Source organism: Agelaius phoeniceus, chromosome 17 (genome assembly GCF_051311805.1).
Source record: "Agelaius phoeniceus isolate bAgePho1 chromosome 17, bAgePho1.hap1, whole genome shotgun sequence".
NCBI lineage: Eukaryota > Metazoa > Chordata > Aves > Passeriformes > Icteridae > Agelaius > Agelaius phoeniceus.
Window position 1 is genome coordinate 12,552,773 of NC_135281.1, and position 24,801 is coordinate 12,577,573.

Below are 24,801 nucleotides of genomic sequence, written 5' to 3' on the forward strand. Positions count from 1 at the left end.
TTACTCTGAAAGATTTTTGTGCCAGTGATCCCTGCAGCTGTACGCATCTTGATGACTGAAGCTTTTCTAGTATTCTCTTATTCAGGCAAGAGTCTTCAGAATACAAACTACTCTTTTACTCCCTCAGAATTTACAAGGTCTACATCACTGTTGCAAAGACACAGAAAGCAATCGCTTCCGTCCCTGGGCAGCTCTCCATGCTGATGGATGCTCCTGCTGTCCACCCTTCACCTCCCAGCTTGTATTTCTCATCCCTGGACACTCCTTTCTGGAAGCTCCTGACAGGGCTGTGTTTTCTTGCAATGCTATCATTACAAGTCCCTTGAATATCAATTTAAAACAGCAACATTCACAATTATCTCTTTTTGATGCTATTTGGACAATCTGCAGGGTAATTTCTTGTGGTTTTGGGTGAGGGTATCAGATTTTGGCCCAGAGATGCTGCGGAAGGGATGCAGTATTTTTGCATACTGAGCTCACTCAGTCTGCCTCATAATCACGTTTGGTGAAAAGTTACTGTTCTTAAAATAGCCCTTGCAGTAGCACAGTTGCTATGATACAGGGAAGGGGAGGGGGGAAAAAGTTCATTGCCTACATTTCAGCTCTTTGTGAAGGCAGCCTGTAGATAATCATGGGTGTGTGAACCACTGTCATGGGGTTTGACAGGCAGCCCCTGCCCAGAGCTGTAAGCACAGATAAACCTGATCAGCCTTGTGCTCACCAAGGGGACAAACATCGAGGGGGGAGCTCCCTAAAATGCTCCAGGTAACTCTGCTCTGCACAGCCTGGGGAAAGGCAGCTGGGCCACAAAGGCTCTGCACCAGAGACACCTTCAGGTCCCGGCCCCTGGGAGGGCAGGGCTAATGAAGGGATGGCAGGCAGAAGATGTTCCTTTTGGAGCATTCCTGAGACTCACAACAGCGATGTTCTGGGGCAGGAAGGATCAGCTGGTGCTTACATCAAAGTGGGTGTGCTGCTTTGGGTGCCAGAGGGTCCAACACTGTATTTTCGAGGTGGTCTGGGGGCAGGACAAAGCACAGACCTCAGCTCCAGGGGGAAGGAGAAGCCCAGCCCTCAGCACTGCAAGGTAACCAGGAGCAGGGCTGGGACTTTGCTGGGAATTAACCCCTCTGTGTGCCAGAGCCAGGTCCTCTCTCAGGGAGTTAAGCTGGTTCCCAGAGGGAAGCTGCATTTCAGGAGTGTTCCAGGGGCAAGCTGGCATCTGCCCTGTGTGAGCAGAGCCCCAGAGGAGCAGGGGACAGAGGTGGCCCAGGCCATGCTGTGAATGGCCAGCCAGGAGTGGGGGCTGTGTGAGGACACAGGGTGACACAGCCTGCCAGGGGGACTGAGCACCCACACAGGGACAGTGCAATTCACCCTGGGCTGCTCCCAGGGCACTGCAGACCCTGCACCAGCCCTTGCAGAGCTCAGAGCCACATGGGCCACTGCCAGGGCCACTGCCAGGGCCACTGCACCTACTGCAAATGCATGAGGCTTCTCAGGCTGCAGCATCCTCCCAGTTGGGCTGTTTATGAAAGTGAGCAGGAATCAGCTCCCTGGAAGTGGAGTAGAGCCTGATGGAATAGAGGGATTTGAGGATTTACTGTAGTCTTTTTGCTGCTTTGACAATTGCAACTAAACTGCATAAACGAGGACTTAGCCTTGAAACTGCTGCCACTTCAGCTCAGTCCAAGTAGGGCACTAATCATTTACTGAGAATTATTTGGGTCAGTTTTTATTCCAGTTAATAAGCTGCTTCTGCTAATATAATAAAATAACCCTGGAGATTCACAACACTCTGTAAAGACAAATAACTTGCAGGCAGCTGCAATGTCCTTCAGCTGACTGTGATCCACTCTTCCCTTTCTGGGCACAGGGAGGCACTGGAAATTTGTGTGAATGCTCATAGGAGCTCCAGGCAACTTTCCTGCAGACAGGTAGGCAGTCTGTTTGCAGCTGTCTAGTTAAAAGCACAGCTTGTCCTCACACCTCACTGGACTATATTTATTTGAACTATTTTAATTTTGTTAAAATTATCTTGCTGCTTGGCATCACCTTTTCCTCCCAACCATTCTTTATGCATGCAAGAGGTTTATTGATTCCTCATTATTGCCTCCTAATGGGCTCTACAGAACTTCTATTTTACTGGTTTTTTTGCAGAGCATGACTTCAAATTCATGGATTATAGGGAACTTTCCTGCTCCTAGTGGAGATCATGTATATACCGTAATGCTAATATGCTAATAGGACAAGTAATTATCTAGAATTATGAGACACACAAAGACTTCAATGGACAGGAATTAAAAATGAACTTTCTAAGAACTTCCATTTTAGAATAAATGAATGGTTGGATAGATTATTTAATATAAAATTTAAAATATATCCATCAGAATAATATTAAAATTGCTTTACTCCCATGGAAAAAGAAATCCTATTTAAAATGCTCTTTTTCTGACTCTTCAGTTGCTCAGTTTCACTCCAGCTTGGCATCAGTATTGTCCCAGGGGTTATTTATAGGCATGGCGTTTGTTTTATACAAAAGAAACTCAATTACTACTTTCCAAGAATATAGCTTCTATCTGTGAGATTAATCAAACTCAAAAGGCCAGTCCTCTTTCATGACAGTACTTTCTGCTATGATGTTTTCAAAGTAAAGATGGATTTGTGGGGTTTATCTCTGTTTAGGTGGAAATGGCAATTGGGATGTTGTCCATAACACTGGGAGCTCAGTTAATGTCACAGAACAGTCACCCAGATCTGTGTCTCCCTTGAGCATCTGTCAGGGCTTTGGAGCACAAGAATGACCTCCTTTGTGACTGTTTCTGACACTTTATCATCTTTCCTTCCATGACTTCTGGTTTGTACTCAGGAAAGCTTTAAAATGACTCCACTAAATGCTTCACTTTTCCATGGGAATGAAAAGCAGGTGGACTGGTAACATGCTACATCACAAACTTGGTGTACTGGAAAAACAGCTGAAAACATCAGGTTGGGATCATTTGGTGGGATCTGGATCCATGGGTTGTTCGTGTTAGCTGACTGCATCTGTATGTTGAAGTTTGTATTTATCCAGCTTGAGCTGGATTTCTTGGCAGAGGGGTTCAGCTGGGTTTAGAGCAATTACATAAAACCTACAGACCAGCTGAGGCTGCAGCATGTGTAAAGCAAGGGAACACAGAGCTGCATGGGAGATGGGAGAGCATCAAACACTGAACTCATGGATGGATTGCAGCAGGGAGGAGCTTGAAGGATGACAAGCCTTAAACTCAAACACTGAGTTTTCACTCTGTTTGGATTGAAGGTTTTTATTCATTTGTTTGTTTATTCTGCTTTTGCAAATACGTGTTTCCTACTGTCCTGAAGGAGCCTCTGATAAAAAAAAAGAAGAATTTTGACTTACCTTGTTCCATCATCTCCAGAAGGCCTTTCTTAATGAGTTCATCCCTCCCTTGCCGTGCTGTCATCTTCTTCTCCAGCACTGCACAAAGTAATGGCACAACACAGCACCAGTTACCAACAGAGCACTCATGTAATGGGGTGAGAAAGAGGCAACATGGAAATTCCCTCTAGTCCCAACTCCTGTGTGCCTGGAAAGGACTGCAAGGATTTTGTTTTGGGGAGCAAGAATTGATGAGCTGGTTTTGCCTCTTTGTTGAAATCACACCATGTAAAGCTCAGGTTTATGGTGTGAGGTGCTGTCAGATCACTCTGAGTGCAGCCACAGGGATTTCAGAGCTTCCTGCTGTTTACTGGGGCACCTTGGAGCTGCCTTGGACAGTGTCCTCCACTGGGACACTCCCACAGGACACAGGAGCAAGTGGAGGGAACTGCACTGTCCCACCTTATGAAAATGCAAGTGAGATTCTCTCCATACTCATCTCCTGGGACATCTCTGGAGACCAGTGAGAGGAGGCTGTGCTGTGTGCTGGGCTCCTTCCCCTCAGAGACAGCTGCTTGAGGGAAGGCATTTCACATGCTGCAGCTCCCTCCTGTCACTTCTCATCATGTTACTGTGACCTACATAAACTTCACCCCAAATAAAAGGGGTGACAATACTTGGGGCCATAAATGTAGCCAGTGTGGAGAAGGGACAGCCCATGCAAAGCAGTCTGGGGGCAAGGCTTGTGCTTCACTCTCATATTTTGACCTTTCCATCTAAATGTACTAAATTGTGTTATACAGGAAGTCAGCCTATATGGGCCCCTCTGAGCCTTACACATTAATAATCTGTTGAATGCTGGAATCTCTGCACTGGGTTTGGCTCAGGTCACCTTTAACATGTCCCATGAAAGCTCTGCTGTGCAGCATCCCTGTCTGCTCCCAGCCTACCTGCAGATGTCTGCTTTAGCTTCTCATTTTTCTTTTTCCTCCACTTCCACGGTTTGAAGATCCTGCCCAGTGTTGCCAGTTTGCTGTTCCTCCTCACTGGTGGAGTTCGAATCCCTGAGACCAAGTAGTCAGAACGCACTGCAGGGGACTGCTCCATCTCATCTGAGAGGGGAAGAGAGGAAAAACCTGTTAGACCAAACCCCACAGGGACTTGCAAAGGGCAGGTAGAGGGGCTCACCAGGGCAGTGGTGCCACTGTGCCCCCAAAAGCTTCAGGGAGCTGCCACAGCCTCCTGAACCCTGGAGAGCTGAGAGCTCCCTGTGGCTTTAACAGGAGAGTGGAAGTTTAACACATCTGTAAATCAAGCTCACGTGGCCTCCAGTTAATCACATAAATGTAATGCTCATTTAAAAAATGCAGACCTTTATGAAAAGCTGAGAGGAAGTGTGAGAGAGTTCAGATCCCTTTGGAATCCCCAGATTCCAGTTCTGTTCCTGGGTCACAGGATATTGCTGCCTTTTAAATGAACTCTTCATATGAGCTAACACAGAACACGCTGACTTTTGTGAGCTAATGCAAATCTTATATAAAGAAGAGTTTGTTTGATATGTGCTATGTAAGTAAAATCTCAGAACTACTGTGAAAATTTATTCCCTGAGAAAGCTAAGGGGAGAATTCTTTCCTTTTTGTCCAGCCAAGCCACAGGAATTCAGAGATAATGCTTCAGCTGGAAAATCAATTGAGGTATTTTTAATAATTTTCCTTGAAATGCACCACAAGTTTTGCTTATAGACAAGTGTTGGATGAAACAATACCCACTGAGTATTCACAGTTGTGTGCCAGCCAGTGCCATGGAGGACAGTGGGACAGTCCCCTAAATGGGGTTATTGATGTCTTTACTGAGATCTGTATTACAGCACCAGTGCAGTAATTGTTGAAAGAGAAGCTGCCATCAGACCTGTTACAGAAATAAAAACTGAGCAGCAATTTGTATTTTTTTTTCCCAACAACCAGTTAAAATTTAAATTGGGAATGTGAAGCTATGAACATATGTACATTTCCAAGTAAGTTTTCTCTGGAACAGCAACATTTATCATAAATTGCTTCATGACTGCAAGATCATACAGATCCAGCATCTTCTAGGCTTTGTTTTTAAGTTAACAGGGTGAAAATGCCTAAATCACAGCACGGAGGTGGGGATTTCCAAGTAAACAGGAAACGATTTTTGGAAGATTATTAAACACAGCAGGGGAATCAACACATTCCTCCTCTTCCATTTAATTTTGAAAATACTGGTAATAGAGATGAATCACTCAGTGGAGACAAACTAAAAACTTGGCTATGTGAGCTATTAGAGCAGAGAAAAGCTGTGACAATTCCCCACACACATCATGCATGCCCAGTGAAATTCTCTTTCTTTGTATTGAATTTAGAGCACCTTTTTCCTCATTCCACTGAGTTTATCTGGGGGTTTAATTTACAAGAGATTTAAAGTAATAATTTTTTTCCTTTGAACTCATGGTGCCTACCCAAGGTGATATTTATAATTTACAATTTGGAGGTCAGTATTAAGTTGAGAGCAGGAAATAGCAATGAGCCTTGCACAGAAGGAAGGCAGTAGCCTACAGACCACAGCTGGAGTGCCAAGATATTCTGCTCCTTTCCTAGCAGTGTATTCAAAAATGAGAAGTACCACAGAAATAAGCTTTGAAGAATTAGAGCTGCTCTTGATTACAGCAATAGCAATGAGAATGGAAAATGGCAGAGTAGATCTCCTATTAACTTGCTATTATGATCACTTTAAAGCTCTAATAGAAGCCTCAGGAAATAGCATTTGGTCATTTCTTGTGACACCTCTTGAGTGGAAATAGAAATGTTCATGAAATTAGCTCATCTCCAAGTAGCTGTAGATGAGGCTGTGAATCAGAGCCTGGGAGCTGCAGTGGAGAGGGACAAGCTCAGCTCAGCTGTCCCTGCTCCTCCTCACCCTGCACTGCTGCTCCTCCCAGGCCAGGAGTTTCTCAGGCATGGAGGGGAGGATTAAACAAGAAGCTGATTTACTGGCTCTGCTGTGTTTCCTTTGGGATGGAGGTGTCTGCAAAGTGGGTCAGGTATCCCCCACATGTTTTGTTTAATACTGCTAGTATGGGATCATTTGAAGTTTTTGCCAGATGCACAAAGATACAGATATATAAAGAACCAAGAAATCATTTGAACCCAAACCTGTGGGTCTCCAGCGATGCTCATGGTCCCAGATATTCCCCAAGAAGGGGAATGGGAAGATATCACAAGGACACTGAGGCTTCCTTGAGTGCTTCTGTGGTTTACACCAGCCCTGCCAACTGAGTTTCTTCCCTCCCTTTCTGCCCTCTTGGTTGTGGAAATGCAAAGATTTTGATTGCAGATGAAACACAGGTACAAATCTTATGCCAAAGAAGGAATAGCAGATAAAACATATGTTCCAGTGGAGGTTTTTGTGGGCTTTTTAACTTTATTAATGTTTCTCATGTGGTACAAGCAGTCCTTCTCACCATATGCAGTTTCTATACTGTGTATTGGGAGAGATGGACACAAAAATAGATAGAGACACAGCAAGACAGATGTCCTGAAGTCCTAAATAACAAAGAAGTGGTCTCACTGGCAATGAGAATCACAAGAGAGCCCTTGGAGCACCTCATTTCCAGTCAGTTCATTTTCTCCTGGTTGTGGGTTGGCTGCTTGGGAGATCAGAAGTTGACAGCACAAAAAGCAGTTCCCACGTACAGCAGTGACTGCTGGAGAAGGCTCTCCTAAATATCAGCCAGCTCCTGCAGCCAACAAGCTGCCAAGGCTTGCCAACCCTCCAACCACTCTGTGAAACATTCAGCACATTTTTTTAATCTGCAGTCAATATTTTAATTATGCTAACTGTTCTGTGGAATAATGTGGTTATTTCTCCCAGAGCCTGACAGCCTGGGGCCAGGCCATGCAATTACACAGGGGATGTCTGCAAAATACAAACAGCCAAGAGCCAAACCATGACTCTCCAAATCAGCAGGGGGAAGCAAGCAGCAGCTTAACTCTCTGTGTAATGTGGAAGGATGAGGCACAGTCACTATCAGGGTCCAGAGAGCAGCAGTTTGACCCCAGCACAGTCAGACCAGCCTGCTGGCCCTCACTGCCCCACAAGCAGGCAATCCTCAGCCCTGTGGGGCCACAGGATTTTGCTCTGGCTAAAGCTTATTTGCTGTTTATGCCAAAATCACTTTAAATTCCTCGCTGTACACATTTGAGGGCAAAGACTCCTGTGCTGGAGCTTCAGGCCCAGAACAAACCCCTCCCATATCACAAACTCCTCAGCTGCTCTGTGTGTGCCAAAGGGGTGGACACCAATGTGGCTGTGCCCCTGCTGATGACGTGGGCAAGCTCCTCTCACAGCGCTAGCTGGGGTAGTTTCTAGAGCTCCTGGCAGGGGTGCAGTGTGAGTGGGTTAATGTCTGAGAGGGGAGAGGTTCCACAGTGACACTGCTCTGCAGTGCAGCTCTGGGCTGCACAATCAACCAGGCAACAAAGAAGAAGCAAACAAACCATAATATTCATTACATTTGGCTCCAGGGTCTGACCCCTCAGAAAGTCTGAGCATCTGCAGCTTCTGTTTACATCAGCAGCAGTTGTGGTGAAGAACACCCCCTTGCTCTCTTCCTTAAAACATTGTGGTGCCATAAATAGAGCACTCTTCCTGCAATTCCCCTCTCTGTGGGAATTGTGCAATCTTTCTGAAGGTTTTCTGCTCAGAGAAGCTCTCCCATTTGCACATGTCAGACCCTGCCTCCATCCCAGCCAGCCTCCCACAGAAGTGGGGCCGGTTTGTGAATTGTGGGATGGGAGAGTGCCCTGAAGTGCCACAGCCCTGTTCCTACAGCAGCTGGGGCTGGTGCTGAGGTGATCATGGGTGATAACAGCACTGTTCAACTGAGCACTGGGCTCACTGAGTTGGTTTTATCTTCTCGGGTTTTTGCAGTGTGGAGCTGGATGCCTGCTGATTACAGCAACTGCAGGATGCATTCCACAGGCTGAGGAGGGGCAGCTGGGAACATCAGGGATGCAGGGCTGAGTCACACTGACCTTGCCATGCAGGCAGGCTGCAGGGGACACGGGATGTCCTCCTGTGAATGCAGCAAGAACTTTGTGGGAAGATGAAGGATGCTGAATTTTAATGTGCTGGGAATTCTGGTAACTTAAATTCACAGCAATGAAAGTTGTGCCTTGCTAAATCCTGTGTGTACATTAGTAGGAGAAGGACCACTGAAAAATCTGCAACCTGCAGGCAGTTTAAAAATAACACAGCAGACAAGAGCTGCAGGCAAATTTGTAAGGCAGGCGTGCTCTGTTTGCTGATGAACTGGTTTGTGATGCAGCTCTGCATGTTTTCCCCTTTACTGTCATTGCATCTCTCTCTGCAACTCATGTATTGAGCTAAAAAAGGAAATAAAGGTTCCCTTTGGTCCACTGCAGAGGGCAGAGACAGTGAGTGGAATCAAAATGGCCTTTCTGGCTTTTGGGATAGAGGTGCCTTTACCACCAGTAACTTTCAGTGCTGCCTGGAATTCAGGAGTTCCTCTAGAAAGGTGAGGGAGGATGACACAGGGGGAGCTGAGCTTTTAAAGGGTTCCTGTGTCCCCCTGGTCACTCCCAAACTGAGCCAGCACTTCCCTCAAGGTGGTCCTAGCAGTGAGAGGAGCCTGCAGGGCAGGGAAGGCAGAAAGTGGTGCTGGTTTCAGAGTAAAGATTATCCTGAGCGTTGTGAAAGAGAATTAGCAGCAGGAACAATTCCCCTTTTCCTTACTTTAGCATCCTGAAAAATAGAGAACTGACCAGAGTGATGAACATGCAGGATAGGGATAAGTTGCTCGTGTCTGGAAGCCTTTGAATGCTTCTGTCATATGTTCCAGAGAAGCAGAATTCAAACTGAAGAGCTTTTTTATTGCACCAGTTAGATGTTTCCTGTGATGGAATTCTTCCTTGTTCTAAAAATGTTTTCTGTCACCTGCATTTCTGCAGACACGCTCTCTTTCTTGACTCTCTTTGAAAGAGAACTACAGCAGAATGTTCCAGTTTGAAGTTTCCATTTCAGTTTTTTGAACATAAAGTATTTTTATTTTTGCAGTTTTGAATGACTGTTAGAAACTAGAACTGAAAATTATAAAAAAGAAGTTTTTGATGAATCTGAAATTTATTTAATTTTTGAATGACTTTGTATTTGAAGCTGTGAATGTTGCAGTAGTGTTTGGGACTAGTTTGGAAAAAACTTACACAGAATCCTTTGTAAAAGAGAAAACCTAGTTCTTAACAGTTAGATAATTAGAAAGGCAAGGTACCTGTAGCAATTATTGAATGTAATCATGAACTGTAGCAATTATTGAATGTAATCATGAGCTGATTTTGGGTGCACAGCTGCTTATGTGACATAGATTGCTGCTCTGACACATCATATTCGTTAGACAAAAAACCCACTGAAATAAAATAGGGAAAACTACAGGTTTGAGGTGCAAATTCAGCCATTTACCTATCCAAATTTTTAGGTTTTGTATGGTCAATGGTGTAAGGACAAAAATGGCTTGAATTCTTCTCTTATTGCAACCCTTTATGTTCCTGATTTCCCGCCGTGGATTTCATCTCTCTCAGAGCTGAACCTCCCAAGGAGCAGATGGAGAGTGGGCCAGGTTTATCCACATGGCATCCACGTCATCCCCTGAGTTACCTTGGGGGCAAAATCTGGCACAGGAAACGTGTGCAGGCTGCAGACTCACAGAGATCCATGAAGCAGGGTGAAAATGCAAAGATAAACAGCAGGGAAATACAGAGACAGCTCTGGGTTCAGCTTCCCCTCAATAAAGGCTGTGCTTGGCCTCAATCACTTTTCCTTTTGCTGAGAGATATAAATCCTGATTAAGTTTTTGTACTTCCCTGCTTGGAAATGCAAGTTTACTACATGGTCTCCAAAGTCTGAACTTACATTTTTACTTCAGACTCAAAAGGTTTGCCATTTGTCCTTGCTCTGTAATTTCCACTGCTCTTTAGTATGTTAAATTACAATTTAACATTTTTCTCTAATGGAAGGAAATAAAATAAAAACCCCAAAGCATAACTTGTGGGTGGCAGGAGGGGGCTGTGCTTGCCAGGGAAGTTTATTTCCATTTTGTCATGCTGAGCCTCCTTCAAAGTATTTGGATTTTAAAACCAGGTTACCCTGACATGAATGGGGAAACAGATTATGCTTATCAAAGGAAAGAGAGCAGGGAAGTGGCAACTCCAGCTAAATCTCTTAGATAAAAATATGCTTTGTATGCTTGAGATTTGTGATTTCTTCCAGAAAACGTTCCTTGGGAAAGTTGACATATCACCTACCAGCATTACCACCAAGTGAGCTAAGGTGCAAAGAAATTAATCAGGAACTTTTCATGCTTTTGGATCATTGTGTCAAGCTCCAACACCACTTGCTGTGATTTACAATGCACGGTGTGACATTAGCAGTTCATTAGCAAAATAGGTTTGTCAGTGTTTGCATAAAGGAACCCGCAACATCCTTACCTGGCTAAGAAAGAGCTCAGTAACAATAAGAAAATGAGCCTGATGAGGGATTGCTGTGTAACCACTGTTAATTCAGTTACCTGAGCCTGTACAATGTCTTTGGAGAAGGCAAAGCCTCTCCCCCAGTGAGAGCTGGCTCAGGCAGCAGAGCAGCATCTCCCCACAAAAAATCCATTCAAATGAAATAAAAATCCTTTCAAATGGGCACTGCCTCTGCAGAGGGCCAGGGGCCTGTGCCAAGTCTGTCCCTCTGCAGCTGCAGGGGTTTGTGCCACACACAAATCCCAGGGCTGGGCAGTTTCCCCAGGCTCCTGGAGGGATGCTGTGCTGCAGGACACAGGGAGCACAGGGATGTTTGGGATGATGCCCTCAGAGCAGTGAAACTGCTGTCTGCACTGCAGGACCAGCCTTTCATCACCTGCAGTTGTTTAATTAGCTGTAGCCTTGCTGCAAACCTGTTGAAAGGATGTTTTTTATAGCATCCTCAGGGAGTCTGCAGACTGAAACACACCCTGGGCTGTCTCCAAGAGGCACCTTCAAATCCCTTCCACTGCAGTTATCCCTGGCAGCAGCTGCCTTTGGAGGGACATGGAATACCCAGGGAAGCCATTGGTGTAAGGGCCGTGTTTGCCAGCAGGAACTGCTTTTCTGGGATTCTGGACTCGTTTCTGGGATTCATCCACTGCTTTTTCTGGGATTCATAGCCCAGGACTGATCTATTTAGAGTTTCTCCAGCTTATGGGAGTCTGTGTCTGTCAGACACACAGTCAGCTCTCACTTTACATCCATCCCAACCTTGTCTATTCAAGAATTAATCAAATCCTCATGTCCTAGGCACTTTCATGCCCTTGTAATTCCATGCATAATTTCCCTCTTTGCTCGAACACATCACAGCTCTCAGTTGGTGCTGTCACTGTTCAGTGCCACTGCTGCAGATGGAAAACAGCCTTTGTGCTCTGTGAAATGCAGGAGCATCTCCTTTTGTTTTGGTTTCTCCTTTATCACTTCTGCTGCTTCACACTCTTGCTTTCCCTACACCTACTGGCAACAAACACACCTCAGCCACCAGTCTGGTGCTCATTCCAGGCCTGCTCTAGGGAACAGGGCACAGATTTGGGAGAAGGAATGCTTAGACAATAAAAATCTGACATAAACCAGAACAGCTGCAGGGAAAGGTAGATAGAAAACAGGCACAGTGACCAAATTCAACTTTTGTCTAAGGTTGTGCATCCAATGTGGCTCCTTGTAAAACTGTTCTAAAGCAATCAGTGATTTATACACCTGGCTGGTATGGAAATTGTAATGAAACCCTTCCTGGGAGGTTACTTCACCTGAATGGATGTTAAATACTTTCTCAGGATGGTTTGCTCTGCTGGACATAATATTCTGTAAATATAAGGCACACGTAGGAAATACTTAAAGGGGAACATTGTTTTTAAAGAATCATTTATTCCACTGTCTGCTGGTGCCTCTCACCAAGGCAATTACACTAAATACTCAGCAGTTCTCCAAAGCAAGGAACCACAAACCCCCAGCTCCTTTGCAAAGCCACATCTGTGCTTAAACACAGAGCAGAATCAGATGCTACCAAGTCCCCAAGGGGGATGGCACTTGTCACCTGTTAAATCCTACATTAAACATCATCCTTAGCATGGAACTTTCTCAAAGCTCACATGAGGGTTTTAAAGCACTGGTCTAACCAAACTGCAGCATGCCTTCTAAAATTCAATTCTTCACTGGTCAAGGGCCAAGAGAAATAATTGCTTATCAAATTTACTGTAGTGATTATCAGTGTTTGCCTGAACCAAGACCACAGTCTAGTCCTAATGGAAATGGCAGGATCTTCAGAGCAAGAATAAACATGGAAATTACTCTAAACATATGAAGCTGTCTCCTCTGCAGCTCTTGGAATTACTCCATTCCAGGTTGTTTCCTTCTTCTATTATAGGAACTAGGAAAAACAAGCTACTGAGTTGTAATCCTTGGCCTGTGTAAGAAACAGCAAAACAGAGAGACAATGTCCCACATGGCAATAACAAAATGAGAATTTTGGCAGGAGAACAGCAATGTCTGTCCATTAACTCCCTGTGTCACTGAGCAGCCAAGCAGGGAGAACTATGGAAATAACAGCAATTCCTCTTGCTAATGTGATTTATTGGCTGTGTCTGCATTAGCAAGAAATGCAGTGTTAGAAGTGGGGCTGTGAGCAGCTGGTGCTGAGGACTCAACACCTCCTGGCTGCATTTGTTAAGCAGCACTGGTGTGATCTTGTGACTCCAACTCGACAGTGAACGAGCTCTTTCCTCACAAAGTGCAAAGGAAACAAGATTCTTCTTGATAATAAAAATACCAGCTAAACTAAACAAGCAGTCTTCCAAAAATAAACTAAGAGTGCCTGTGTTTTCTTCCCAGAGGATGGATGAAAATCATTATTTGTCTTACTAAACTGCAAGATTCAAAAGCCCCTAATCACACATGCAAATTCATAAGACTTGTTGGTATCAAAATTCACCAACTTTCTTCAAGACATTGACTCCTAAATTTTTGGTAAGGTAGAAGCTCCCTTGTATTGCATTTTTCCTCACATTAGAGCTTATCTGAAATGTCCTTATCTTGCATTTTTCCATTATAAATGGCTGTGTCCAGAATGGCAGGTACCTTCCCAGGGTCTTCCAGCAACACATTTTAGCATTAAGTAAATTGCTATGCATAAATTAACAATGGCAAGTTCAAAATTCCTAGAATGATGCTGAGGTCATGACAGAAAAAGCAAATTTAATGCACAGATGGATGAGTTTCTTTCAGCTTTTCTTCTAATGTTCACAGTGCACTGAGTTTAGTGGAGAAAGGACCCTGCATTAACAATAGTTGTATGGTTTTATTAACTGGAGTCAGTCTTCTTGCAGTTCAGTGCAACAACTGAGCTTTGTATTCATTTCTTAGTTCATAGAACATTCTTTCCATGCAATCTAGAGAATTGCTGCTAAAAACATTTTAGAAAAGACATTGTCACCATTTATTGAAATGGTTAGGTTTGAAAGAACAGGAGAGATATCTTGTAAAGGTCATTTGAAATTCAAGTTGTTTTCAAGGAGAAGACTTGTGGGTTGGTGAGGTTGTACTGCTTCCAACAACTGCAACAAGCACAGAATAAACCTCAGCAAGATGTCTGCAGCTGCTTAAAACCTCCAGGAATATTAGGCAGTAGTCTGGACAAGTAGGATGTTTAATGACTGCAGTGGTTACACCTCAAATGGAAATACACACAGGAAGAAACATATCCAAAGCAGAGCAGAGACAAAGAATGCCAGGAGCTAAAGTAAAATGTACATGGTAACTGCTGAGAAATGGCTTTTTTATAGATATATTTTAGAATTCTACTGGTAAAACCCTCCAGAGGTGCCTTTAAGTGCTGGCAGGTTCCTCTGAGTGTCACCTGTGTCAGTGTTGTCCTGCTCCTCCTGCAGCAGCCTCTGGGTCCAACAGGAGAGGATGCAGCAACTCCTGAGCTGCTCAACGTTTTCCTACTCAACATTTTCCTACTCAACGTTTTCCTACTCAACGTTTTCCTACTCATTTTCCTACTCAACATTTTCCTACTCAACGTTTTCCTACTCAACGTTTTCCTACTCAACGTTTTCCCATGGCTCTGTCAAGGAACCTCAGGGGCTGGGGCCGGCAGGGTGGAGGTGGAGCAGCCTCAGTGTGCCCTGGAACACCAGACCCTCTCTGCACCATGCCCCACAAACAGACATTGCTGCTTGCCTGCTCTTTGTGAATCACAATATGTTTTGGAAAATTTGAATTTGAATTTGCAAAGTCCTGCTGTGCACACTTTGTCTGAATAGGTAAGATTACTCCAGTTCTGTGTTTAGACACTTAATTGATAATGTAATGGTGGAAAAAAAGAAAGAAACTGTGGAGAATCTACAATTTTGAGAGGTGTTCACATGATTCCACTTCTGTTCTTCTGGCCAGGACTTATGCAAAAGTACAAGATGTAACAACCATTTCCCAAACCATAGCATGACAGGAGGCTCTCTGTTTGTACAGGCAAATTTTGTTCATTTTACTGGCCACAAGTTTCAAATTCACATTTTTTAAACCAAGTTACCCAGACTGCTCCTTAGTCTCCAGCTCTTGATTTTCATTCAGGACATGTTTTCAAGACTGAAGCCTCTAATGAGTGTTTTTCTAACATTTGCCTTTCATCAGCAGGAATATTTGACTTTCTTTTCTTGCTTTATTCTCCTATTTTTTTAGTTCTTAATTTATTACTTTTTACACAAAAGGAATAACCAGCTCTGTGACAAAACTATCATTTTATAACCACCACAGAATCTGAACTGAATTTCTGTTTCAGTGCAAGAGGTTTTTATTAAACAAGTAAATAATAGTCTTGTTAATTTCAGCCATACCCTGGGCCTGGTTTTATGTCTCACTAAGCCCAAACAGCTTGGAAGGAAAACCAGCATGGAATATTTTTACCCTGTCTGACCTAAATTTATGTTTGGTTTAGTTCTTCCAAGAGAAAGAGAAGTGGAATAACTACTCCCTCTTCTCAGTTTCTTTTCAGCACTCATATTTTAACTGTGTTCTCAGCTGCCTGCATGAGTCACAGAGAGCTGGGAACAAGAACCCCCCACAATATTGTAATAACTGCTTCCTCAGGAGGGAGCCTCTGTGTGTTTTGGGGGATACCACTAAAAAGCCACAAAAATCTCCTGAAAGCTTCCTTGTACCAGAAACCTCCATGGGAACCAATAGAGGAAGTGACAATATCTTAGCTGCAAAAAGAGATTATTTATGAGTGTAATAATAACAAAGATATCAGAGGATTTCCATACAACTCTCTTGAAATTCATGTAATTGTTCTCCAGCATTTGTAGAGATTTCAGACTGCTGTGACTTTGTGGATTGTTTTGTGTAATGACAGCATTGAATTTCACTGGTCTAGGCATAATTTGGATTTGGTCCTGTGATGTTCCAAGAAACTCTGAAATCCACAGGCTTTTATAAGAACTGGGAGGGTGTTCAGTGCTTGCCACACTGCTCCACACTGTTCCAAGACAATGAGTTCATCCAATGTCCCTTCCTGTACAGTGTAAGTTATATCCAAACTAAATCTGTTTGAAGCTGCCTAAGAAATATTTAGAAACAATGGGGGAAAAGCATCCTTCATTCTGAAATGCCAGAACTTATTGAGAAGAAGCCAGACCCCTCTTCCTTTGGTTCATGTCTGGACTGAGCAGGGCAGAGCAAACCAGGTCAAGGATCTTGTGCAGTGAGAGGAAAAAGGAAAAAAGGTCAACTTAATCATAAACCACATTCACTGGGGGGTCAAATGGATTCAAAGAGCAAACACACAAGAGTAAAAAGATGTTGTGAAACATTAACAGAGGCTCTTGGTATCAAATGTGCCCATCAGCTGTACAGCATTTATAGGCCTGTGTGATTGTGCCTTAGCGTGCCCTGCCTCAGTCCTGTTGGCTGGAGCTTATCTGCCTCTAACACAGAGATTCAGTCCTAAATTCCTGCCCACAGACAAGGAGTTGGTCACTCTGAAATCTTATCTCCCTACCAGAGACTCTTCCCTTTCTCACTGGGCTACCCTTCCCCTTCTCTTCATCCACTCTGCTTTCACAGCCTCTTCTGCTGTCATTTCACCTCTGCACAGCTCTGACTGCTCATCCTGCAGCCTCCCCTCCCTGCTCAGTGCAGTTTGCTGAGCCTCTGCACAGGAACAGCCTGACTTTAATCAAGACTATGCAGGAACAGCCTTTCTTCTCTGAGCAAGCTTGTAGACATTACAAGTATTCAGGGTTCGTTCACAACATTGGGTAATGAAGCAGAGCTAAAAATACCATATGTTCCTTTGACATTGCCCATTCATTGCTATAAATGACTGGAATTTTGGTGACTGCAGAACAAAACATGTTTTATGGTTTTGCTTTTAAGTGAAGCTGTGTATAAAGCTCCTTGCCCCTTGGAATATCCCTGTGTTTTACATAAGAGGATAACAAAGTTTATTTGGAAAAGGCGGTGAAGCCTGCAGCTTGTTTTCCCCTCATTTTCTTTAATGAATGAGGAGAGATCTTAGAATGTGTGATCACAGGAGTGGAACTGGCTGAATTTTCTCAGTTATGAGAAAATACAGTGAGGAATTTATTGAGTCTGCCCCCCAGAACATCACCTCTGATTGGCAATTCAGTGCACTGGATAAGCAGAAATCTTTTCAATCAGCTCCAAGCCTCCTCTGCAATCTGTGTAAATCTATTTCAACAACAGAATGAGATTATCAAAGCATGACAGAGAACTGACACATAGGGCCAGATTGTTTGAAGATGTTTATTTTAAGTCATTTCACATAATCTTATTCACTATATTTGTTTTTTGAACTCGGAGAAGGAGAATTTTTTTTTTCCCTAGTAATTAAAACTCTGAAGGCGGACACTCTTGCCTGCTCAATAAAAGAACTTATAATATTTTAGAAAGTATTAAAAAAAACTCTTATAAAAACCCTCAACTAATTTCTTCCTTTCAAGTGCTGAAATGATCTAATGCTATTAATAGAAGATTCTTTCTCTGTGGAAAATTTATTCTTCTATTTAAAGCTACTGGGGAAAAGCTTGAAAGAACAAAAAATTATGATTCTGCCATCTGGCTATCAGTACAGCCTTTAGATGATGAGTTCAGATAGTGGCTTTAGAATGCACACATTTATTTGGAAAGAAGGCAGGGTGATAGACAAGGCATCATTTGCATCCCATGGCTAAGACACCCCTGCTAGAATCCCACCCATCTCATCCCTCAGTGCTGGGGGAAGCAAACTGGGGGATCCCAGACTGACAGCCCTGAAAGCCACAGATCTTCCTTCGTGCCCAAAAGCAGCAGAGCTAATGCAGCAGCAGAATCTCCCCAGGTGCTGCTCAGCCAAGCCTGAGCCTAACCCAGATGCCCCAAGATGAGCAGAGCAGGTGTTGCTCTGTCCCCATGACCTCCCTGCAGAGGGATGAAATTGATACCAGAGCTGGGATGACATCTCATGTGGGCAGAGGATGAGAATTCCTGTCACAATAAATCAGCAAACAGAACACCTCCCCAGGAGTTTAAAAGGACATTTTATACTCAATAGCTCATATCCTGCTTCCAGGCACCTGATCCATTAGGCTTTACTTCCTTGACATGTGCTAGGACTTGGTAATTTTCTTCACATGCTGACTCTGCAGCCAGGTGCCATTCTAGGGATTCACTCTGGAGTTATGAGTTATGTGTCTTGTGCATTCCTGGTGGGATCATGCAGAGATCACATCCACAAAAACACAGGGGTGTGTTGCCCAAAACATGTGACTCACAATAAACACAGTGAAACCTGAACAGAAGGCTTAAAGCTGAAAATAAAATACTTCTGTGGATGTTGTTATTGCTTTAATAAGGAAATGGAGGCAAAGGATTTGTAAAGTGAACTCTGTGCTAAAGATCTCTGAGTAACCCAAACCCAGTTCTATCTCTGCAGCATCTGCATGGCTGTGAGCTCTAAAATGGAGAGCTAAGCAGCATTCCCCATTTGCAGGCTGCTGGATGGGAGGAATTATGTATTTCCATGATGTATGCATGGCATGGGATTAGATACAGCAGCTCAGACCCCCTAACACAACTTTTCTTCCACAAGAATTTATATCTTCTTCCCTTAGAAGATACAGACACATCAAGCAGGTCTTGGTTTACAGACTCTTGGGCTGGTATCCAATAAATTGAGTTTTAGGGCATTCAATAACAGATCAAAATGACCACAATTCCAATGGTCCAAAGTGCAGATCCAATAGAAATTCATTCTGCCCTCTCAGATTGTTTGAAATACATTGATTAGTCCACACTGTTCCTGCAGGCTTTTTGCTGGATCAGGTATCATTTCTCTGCACCACTTGCACTTTGTGCTGTATCAAGAATTGTCTGTCATCCCCCAGTTGGCATCAGTCTGGCATAAAGCACAGAGCTGGCATAAAGTGTAACACAGCTCTGGCTGCTTTGACAGAAATATGGTCATTAGCCCATGCCTGCTCTGCAGGAAATCTGTCCTGCTGTTAAAAGCCCTCGTGCACAGACCTGGTGTCAACACCAGCCTCTCGTAGGATGGCAGCGCCTGGCAGTGCCAGTAGGTGATGGGAAACTCAGGGAACATCTCAGCCCTGAGCTTGGGGTGGCAAAAACGAGACACCCATGGTGGCACCAGCCCCTGTGCACTTCACTGTGCTCAGTGACCTCAACTCTCACCAGCAGCTCCTGCCACAAGAGCAGAGAGGAGAGGATTTTCACAGCTGCAGGGGGGGATGCAGAACATCTCTGCATCCTGCCCTCATGTTTGCTCTTCTTGGCTTATGCAGCACAATTCAGTAGCTATCCTGTAGTCTGTATCTATATAATATGTCCATACTGAATATGGCTATGCATGCAGCATTACACATTATATTATGTAACTACATGTTGAAAATCAAAAAAAAGCCATCACAGAGTCTGCTGATAATATGGACTTGGTTACAAAATAGCTGCTTCTCATGGAGGTCAGAGTGGGAGAGGGTTTGGGAGCTTGATTTTAGAGGGGCACAGTCAGCACCAGAGATTTTGTAAACCCAACCCAGCTCCCCAGTGCTCAGCCTGCCTCGCTCAGCCAGGCTGCTCCTAACCCCTCCTCAATAATGCATCTCATTCATCTGAGCAGCATGCATGATGATTTTCAAATAAAACAAGATAAGGCAAGAGTTAGAATTAGATTTTGGCATCTATTACAGCACTGTCTTACACAGTCATATTTATAATGCTCCAGTGCCTAAATGCACAGTGAAAGGGCTGTAAACAAGAGTTAACTGCAGCTCCATTAAAGGGTTCTTCAGGCCTCCTCATCCCTCCTGGCTTTTCTTCCCTCTGATTCTTTTTTTTCTTCCTTTTTTTTTTTTTTTTTTTTTCCCTGTTTCTCCACCCCTGGCCCCCAGAGCTGGCAGAAGGGCAAGGGGAGAAGGGCAGTGCTACTTTGTATTTAGGCAACATTAAAAGTGAAAAGCTTTGACATCTCCCAAGCCAAAACTGGCAAAGCCGGCTGAAAAAACCCAAATGTTTGTGTTCCAAATTGCCAACTTTTCTTATTTGTTGAAACCATTCCAGGATGGCTTCAGGCTATGCTGAGCTAGCCTAAAGGCAGGTTTAACTTATGTTTTGACCATTTAAGAAGGAAAACAACTCTCTTCTTCCATGATGCTCTTTGGCACTCAGTAAATAAATTTTATCATGGCAACTGCAAAGCCACTTGAGGCTTGAAGACACAAATTTTAAATTAAAGTGGTCCTTGACATCTTGTTTTACAAACTAACCTGGGCACTCTACAGTCATTAAGAATAAAAAGCCCACATGAAGTAGCTTAGTATCATGTATTAGTGTCATGTTTTCCAGTTGTTACTTCAACATAACAGCTGAGTCTTACATAATCCTGTTTTGTAATTATATACCCAAGTGCTTTACAGAGGAAGAAAGCTAAAATGTGTAGTGGGACCTGAGTCAGGTTTATCCAGTGCTGGAAAGAGAAACCTCATCTCTGAATGTTGCTCCAGAACTCTGCCTTTTAGCTTCTTGAGCTAAATCCTAGAGCCCAGCAATTTCTGACTGGTCACAGGCTGGGGAAGTTCCCCAGAGCTCTCCTGTCCTTGCTCTGAACATGGTAGAATTCACAGTTTGTGAGGTCTGAGGGTGCACACATGGATAATGTAACTGTTTGGGGTTTTTTAACCAAACCTGAATGCTGTGCAGAATGACTGCACAGAAAAATATTTTCAATGATTGCAGCGTGCAGCTGTACACGAAGGATGTGCATATTTAGACCTAATTTGAGATCTTGCTGCCACAGCTGGAGGTATGAATCATATAATGGCTGTGGGTTTGGGCTGTTCTGATGTGGATCCACTCAGCTGCACAAGCAGAGGCAGAGATTGCCTGTCCACACCTTCCTGCAGGCTCAGTTCTTCATCCCCCCCTGGACATTCTGTGCAAACAGAGGAAACTTCACAGGGCTCAGCCTCCACAGCCAGACCTCACTGCACCAGCACAAATCCTTGCCATGACTCTCCCCAAAATCCATTAATCTTTGGAGGAAATGAGAGCAGAGGCCAATGAGGGTTGAGGCAAAGATGGGACAGCACCAGCAGCAACTTCCTACAAATCCAGCAAGGTAACAGTTTCTAGCAGGACATGTAATAAAACCAAGCCCTGCCAGGATGCACAGTTACAGGGGAATTTAGTTTGAAGTCAAATCTGATGCTGACTGGCTTTCTTCAGTGAGATACGTGACACCTGGTCTCCTTATCTCACCTTATCAATTTAATCACATTTTTAATGAGCAGACATATAAAAAGTAAACATTTCATTTCTCTTCTTACAATACAAATTTTCTTTCTATGCTGCTTACTTTGAATAATCAGAGTTCATTTTTAAACCCTTGTTCAATATTTCATTCCAAGGATTTCACAAGCATCTTTGAAATGCTATTTTGAATCTTCAGCAATGTTTCATGCAAATTTCCAGGGATTTTCCCCCCTCTCAAACCGGGCTCTGTCTTTCAGAGTGGGGGAAGAGCTGTTTCATGGTTTGCTTATGAATCCAGCTCCATTCCCACCTGAGAGAGAAGTGAGAACTCTGTAGACCAGGATACAGGTGAATTGTGGGGAATTTCTGTAGTAGCCACCTATCTATGGTCCATAAAAATCTAAAAGTCATTCAGGGGTGTGTCACTTTCTATTATGAATTCTGAATGAAAAATCATTAACTACTCCCAAGCAAAGTAGCTCAGTGGGATAAGCATCAGACAGTGTTTCAGCAGTTATAGAATGAAGATATATTTGTGTCTTGATACATGTGCAAATAACAGTAACTGGCATTGATAATGGTATTTGGGAAGCTGCTGTGCAATTTTATGCTCAGAAGAAAATAATCTGATGTGTCATTTGGCATAAATTGCCTCCTCTGGATTTGCAGATCACCACAGTCCTCTCCCATTTTAATTGGGTTTCACTGCACTAATTTCTCTGGATTATTGCATTTATCACCTTTCAGATGATTGTTAAATCCTGAATTGAAAAGGAATTTTCACCTATCTTTCATCTTCCAGATAAGAAAAAAATAAGAAAAAATGGAAGAAATTCTCATTATCTGGAGTAAAGGGAGAGGTGAGAGGATCCTGCTGCTTTTCTCTAATCTGGGCAGTGTTTTTAGCTGACTTCCAGCAGCAGTGCAGGTGTAAAGTCTCCATGGGGCACTGAGCCTGTGCCATAAAATAGGCCCAGTTTTATTTGTCTGGCACTGAAAACAAGGGAGAAGATTTTTGACTTGCAGACACAGGGAGAGAAACAGTCCTTTGGCTTTATTACCATTGCCAGGGGTGTGAATTACAGCCCCTTGAAAATGGCATATATTCCCCTGTTCTTTTTTTATTTTAAGTAGGAGAGGGGCAAGAAAAAGGGATGGATCCCCTTGGCCATCTGGTTTTTGAACCAGCAGAGTGCATGTGCATCAAATTTTCAAGGCTTATTCCCCCAAAGTGAAAATCAGAAATTTACATTCTGAAATTTTGATACTTGGATGTGTTTGTCCATCTTGCCAAGTGCTGCTGAGGAAGTGGTGCCTGGTGATCATGTCTGGAGAATCTTGCAAGAGACTGAGATCTAATTTTGGCAAAAAATATAGTGCTGCAAAAATAACATTAGGGTCTGATAGCTCAGTTTTCTGTGAGTGACAGAGCTTATTTCTTCTTGAAGAGCATTAATAGATTTTGCAGATAGACAATAGAAATAAATTAAATTTTCTGGCCCACGTGGTTATTCAGCAGAGCTTGGTAAGGTGAGTCATAAGGGCTCAATAGCCCATGGTTTAATTTAAGTTACATGACTTCTAAGAAAATCTTAAGATTTTTGGGGGAGGGAGATTAACTTTTTATAGAAAGAATTAAAGAACAAGGAAAGACCAGGGAATAAATCTGAAGGAATTTGGTGCACAAAGTTGGCACAAGCAGCCTCAGTGGAAGACAGGAGGGAGAGAGCCATCCTTCATGTGGAATAATCTAAAGGAATATTCTAAAGGAATACTTGGTAGCCAAATGATACAAAACAGATTAAGCAGAAGCAGAAGGTTGAGGGAGAGCTGGCTGAATTAAATATTCCAGTAACTGGCAGATCAGCCACGTGAGGCATTTTCCTCTTCAGCCACTGCACAAGGGTCAGGAATTTGCTGTACAATTAACAAATCATGGGATACTCAAACAAATCAGTGCTTTCATCAGCTTCTACCATTTCATCATGTAACTTCTTAAATTGATTTTATATTTTAGGCTATATATTCCCTGAAATACATTTCTCTGCATATGTGGAGCATGAAAAATTAATCCATTAACAGGTATTCTTTAACTAGGTCTCGAGAGTGCTGTGAGCCTGAATTATGCTGCATTTTCCAGTATCTTTTTAATTTTGCATGTTCTAGATAAAAAACAGTTTCCTTTAAAAATGGTTGCTCTCTTCTCTGTAATGACAGGAGGGGAAGAGGATATTGAAAAGTTCCTCATCAGCATAAATAAATTAAAGTCCCCACTTCAGAGAAGCCAAGAGGAATGAAGGTCCATTAAATGTTTTAAGAGGAAGCTGGAGGCAGAGATGACCAAAATGAAGCTCCCCAGTCTAAATATATTAGCAACTCTCTCCACAGTTGGATTTTTAAATGTCACATAATCTATTAAAACTGAAACATCTTTGAAGGTAGCACAGTCAGAGGAGGGACTGTGCTACCACATATTTAAATAATGGAGTACCACATTTGCAGTTTTTAAACCTGTATTTGCAGGTTAAAATTCAGCTTTCTGCTAACAGGGCCAGTCCTGTATTTCTGCCTCTCCCCAGGCTCCTCCTCTCTTTGTTATCCCTTCCTCTGCTGCCTGATGATGCCTCCTTTTGCAGGATTTCAAAGATTTGCAAAAATTTCACAGCAGTAATCCTGTCATGCAGCCAGGGAGATCTATGTACACTATTTATAAACTGATACATTTCCACTGGCTGCACAATAGCAAATTCATGATTAATTAGATATTATTTTAGAGAGCTTCTCAAACTGCCAGTGCTGTCAGCTCAGGATTCCACCCCAAGTTTTATGGTATTTATGCTTCAGTGTGGTTTACTTCAGGCAGATATTGATAAACTGGACACTATTTACATTTCTTGTGTCACTTTTCATAAAGAATGTCTTGTGCATGAGTCAAGATACCCCAAACCTGGAAGATCTGTTGATTTTTTTCTTTGTACAGCCCTACCACTGACTTGCCTGTTGGCCTTGAGCAACCTTTCCCTTCCCTCTGGGTTTCATTTATCCTCTTTGAGTAAAAGGGATACAAGGAATTTAATTTACTTTGAAAGGTATGATTACCACTCACAATGTCCTCTGGAGTCTTGGGATAATGGATGGATGTGTGTTTAATAGAGAGGACATTCCTGGCAGTGGCTTTGGCAGGAGGATCCTTCCCTGTGACAGGAGCACCATTTCAGGGCTCAGGAGGGGGAAGGAGAAATATGCCCAGAGTTTCTGAGGTGGTCCTGCTCCATCCATCCTGGCAAACTTTAATTTTTGAATACCAACCTTCTCCCTGCAGTATCTCCTTAATTTTTCCATTGCCACTTATTGTGGTTTATGACAGTTTTATCTTGAGTTATGGGCATAGTTTTTCACCTTGGTTTCAAACATAGTTTTTATCAACTTAAAGTCATCTTGTAGGCATCTTCCTTTCTGGACTGTTTATTTTAGGGTTTTCTTTTTTTCCTGATCCCCTCATTTTTACATGGGCCCTTTCCTAGAAATTAAGCACCTGGATGCACTGGGCCT

General features: G+C 43.2%; 1 protein-coding gene across 3 annotated transcripts in view; it reads right to left on the reverse strand.

Moving 5' to 3' along the window:
- PHACTR3 (phosphatase and actin regulator 3) overlaps positions 1 to 24,801 on the reverse strand; it is a 100,055-nt gene that overhangs the window by 43,208 nt on the left and 32,046 nt on the right. For all 3 annotated transcript variants that reach the window (XM_054644293.2, XM_054644294.2, XM_054644296.2), the window contains exons 2-3: positions 4,330 to 4,491; positions 3,401 to 3,478 (exon numbers count right to left, since the gene is read on the reverse strand). In XM_054644293.2, the coding sequence (XP_054500268.1) occupies positions 3,401 to 3,478; positions 4,330 to 4,491 (240 nt within the window). The remainder of the gene's footprint in view (positions 1 to 3,400; positions 3,479 to 4,329; positions 4,492 to 24,801) is intronic.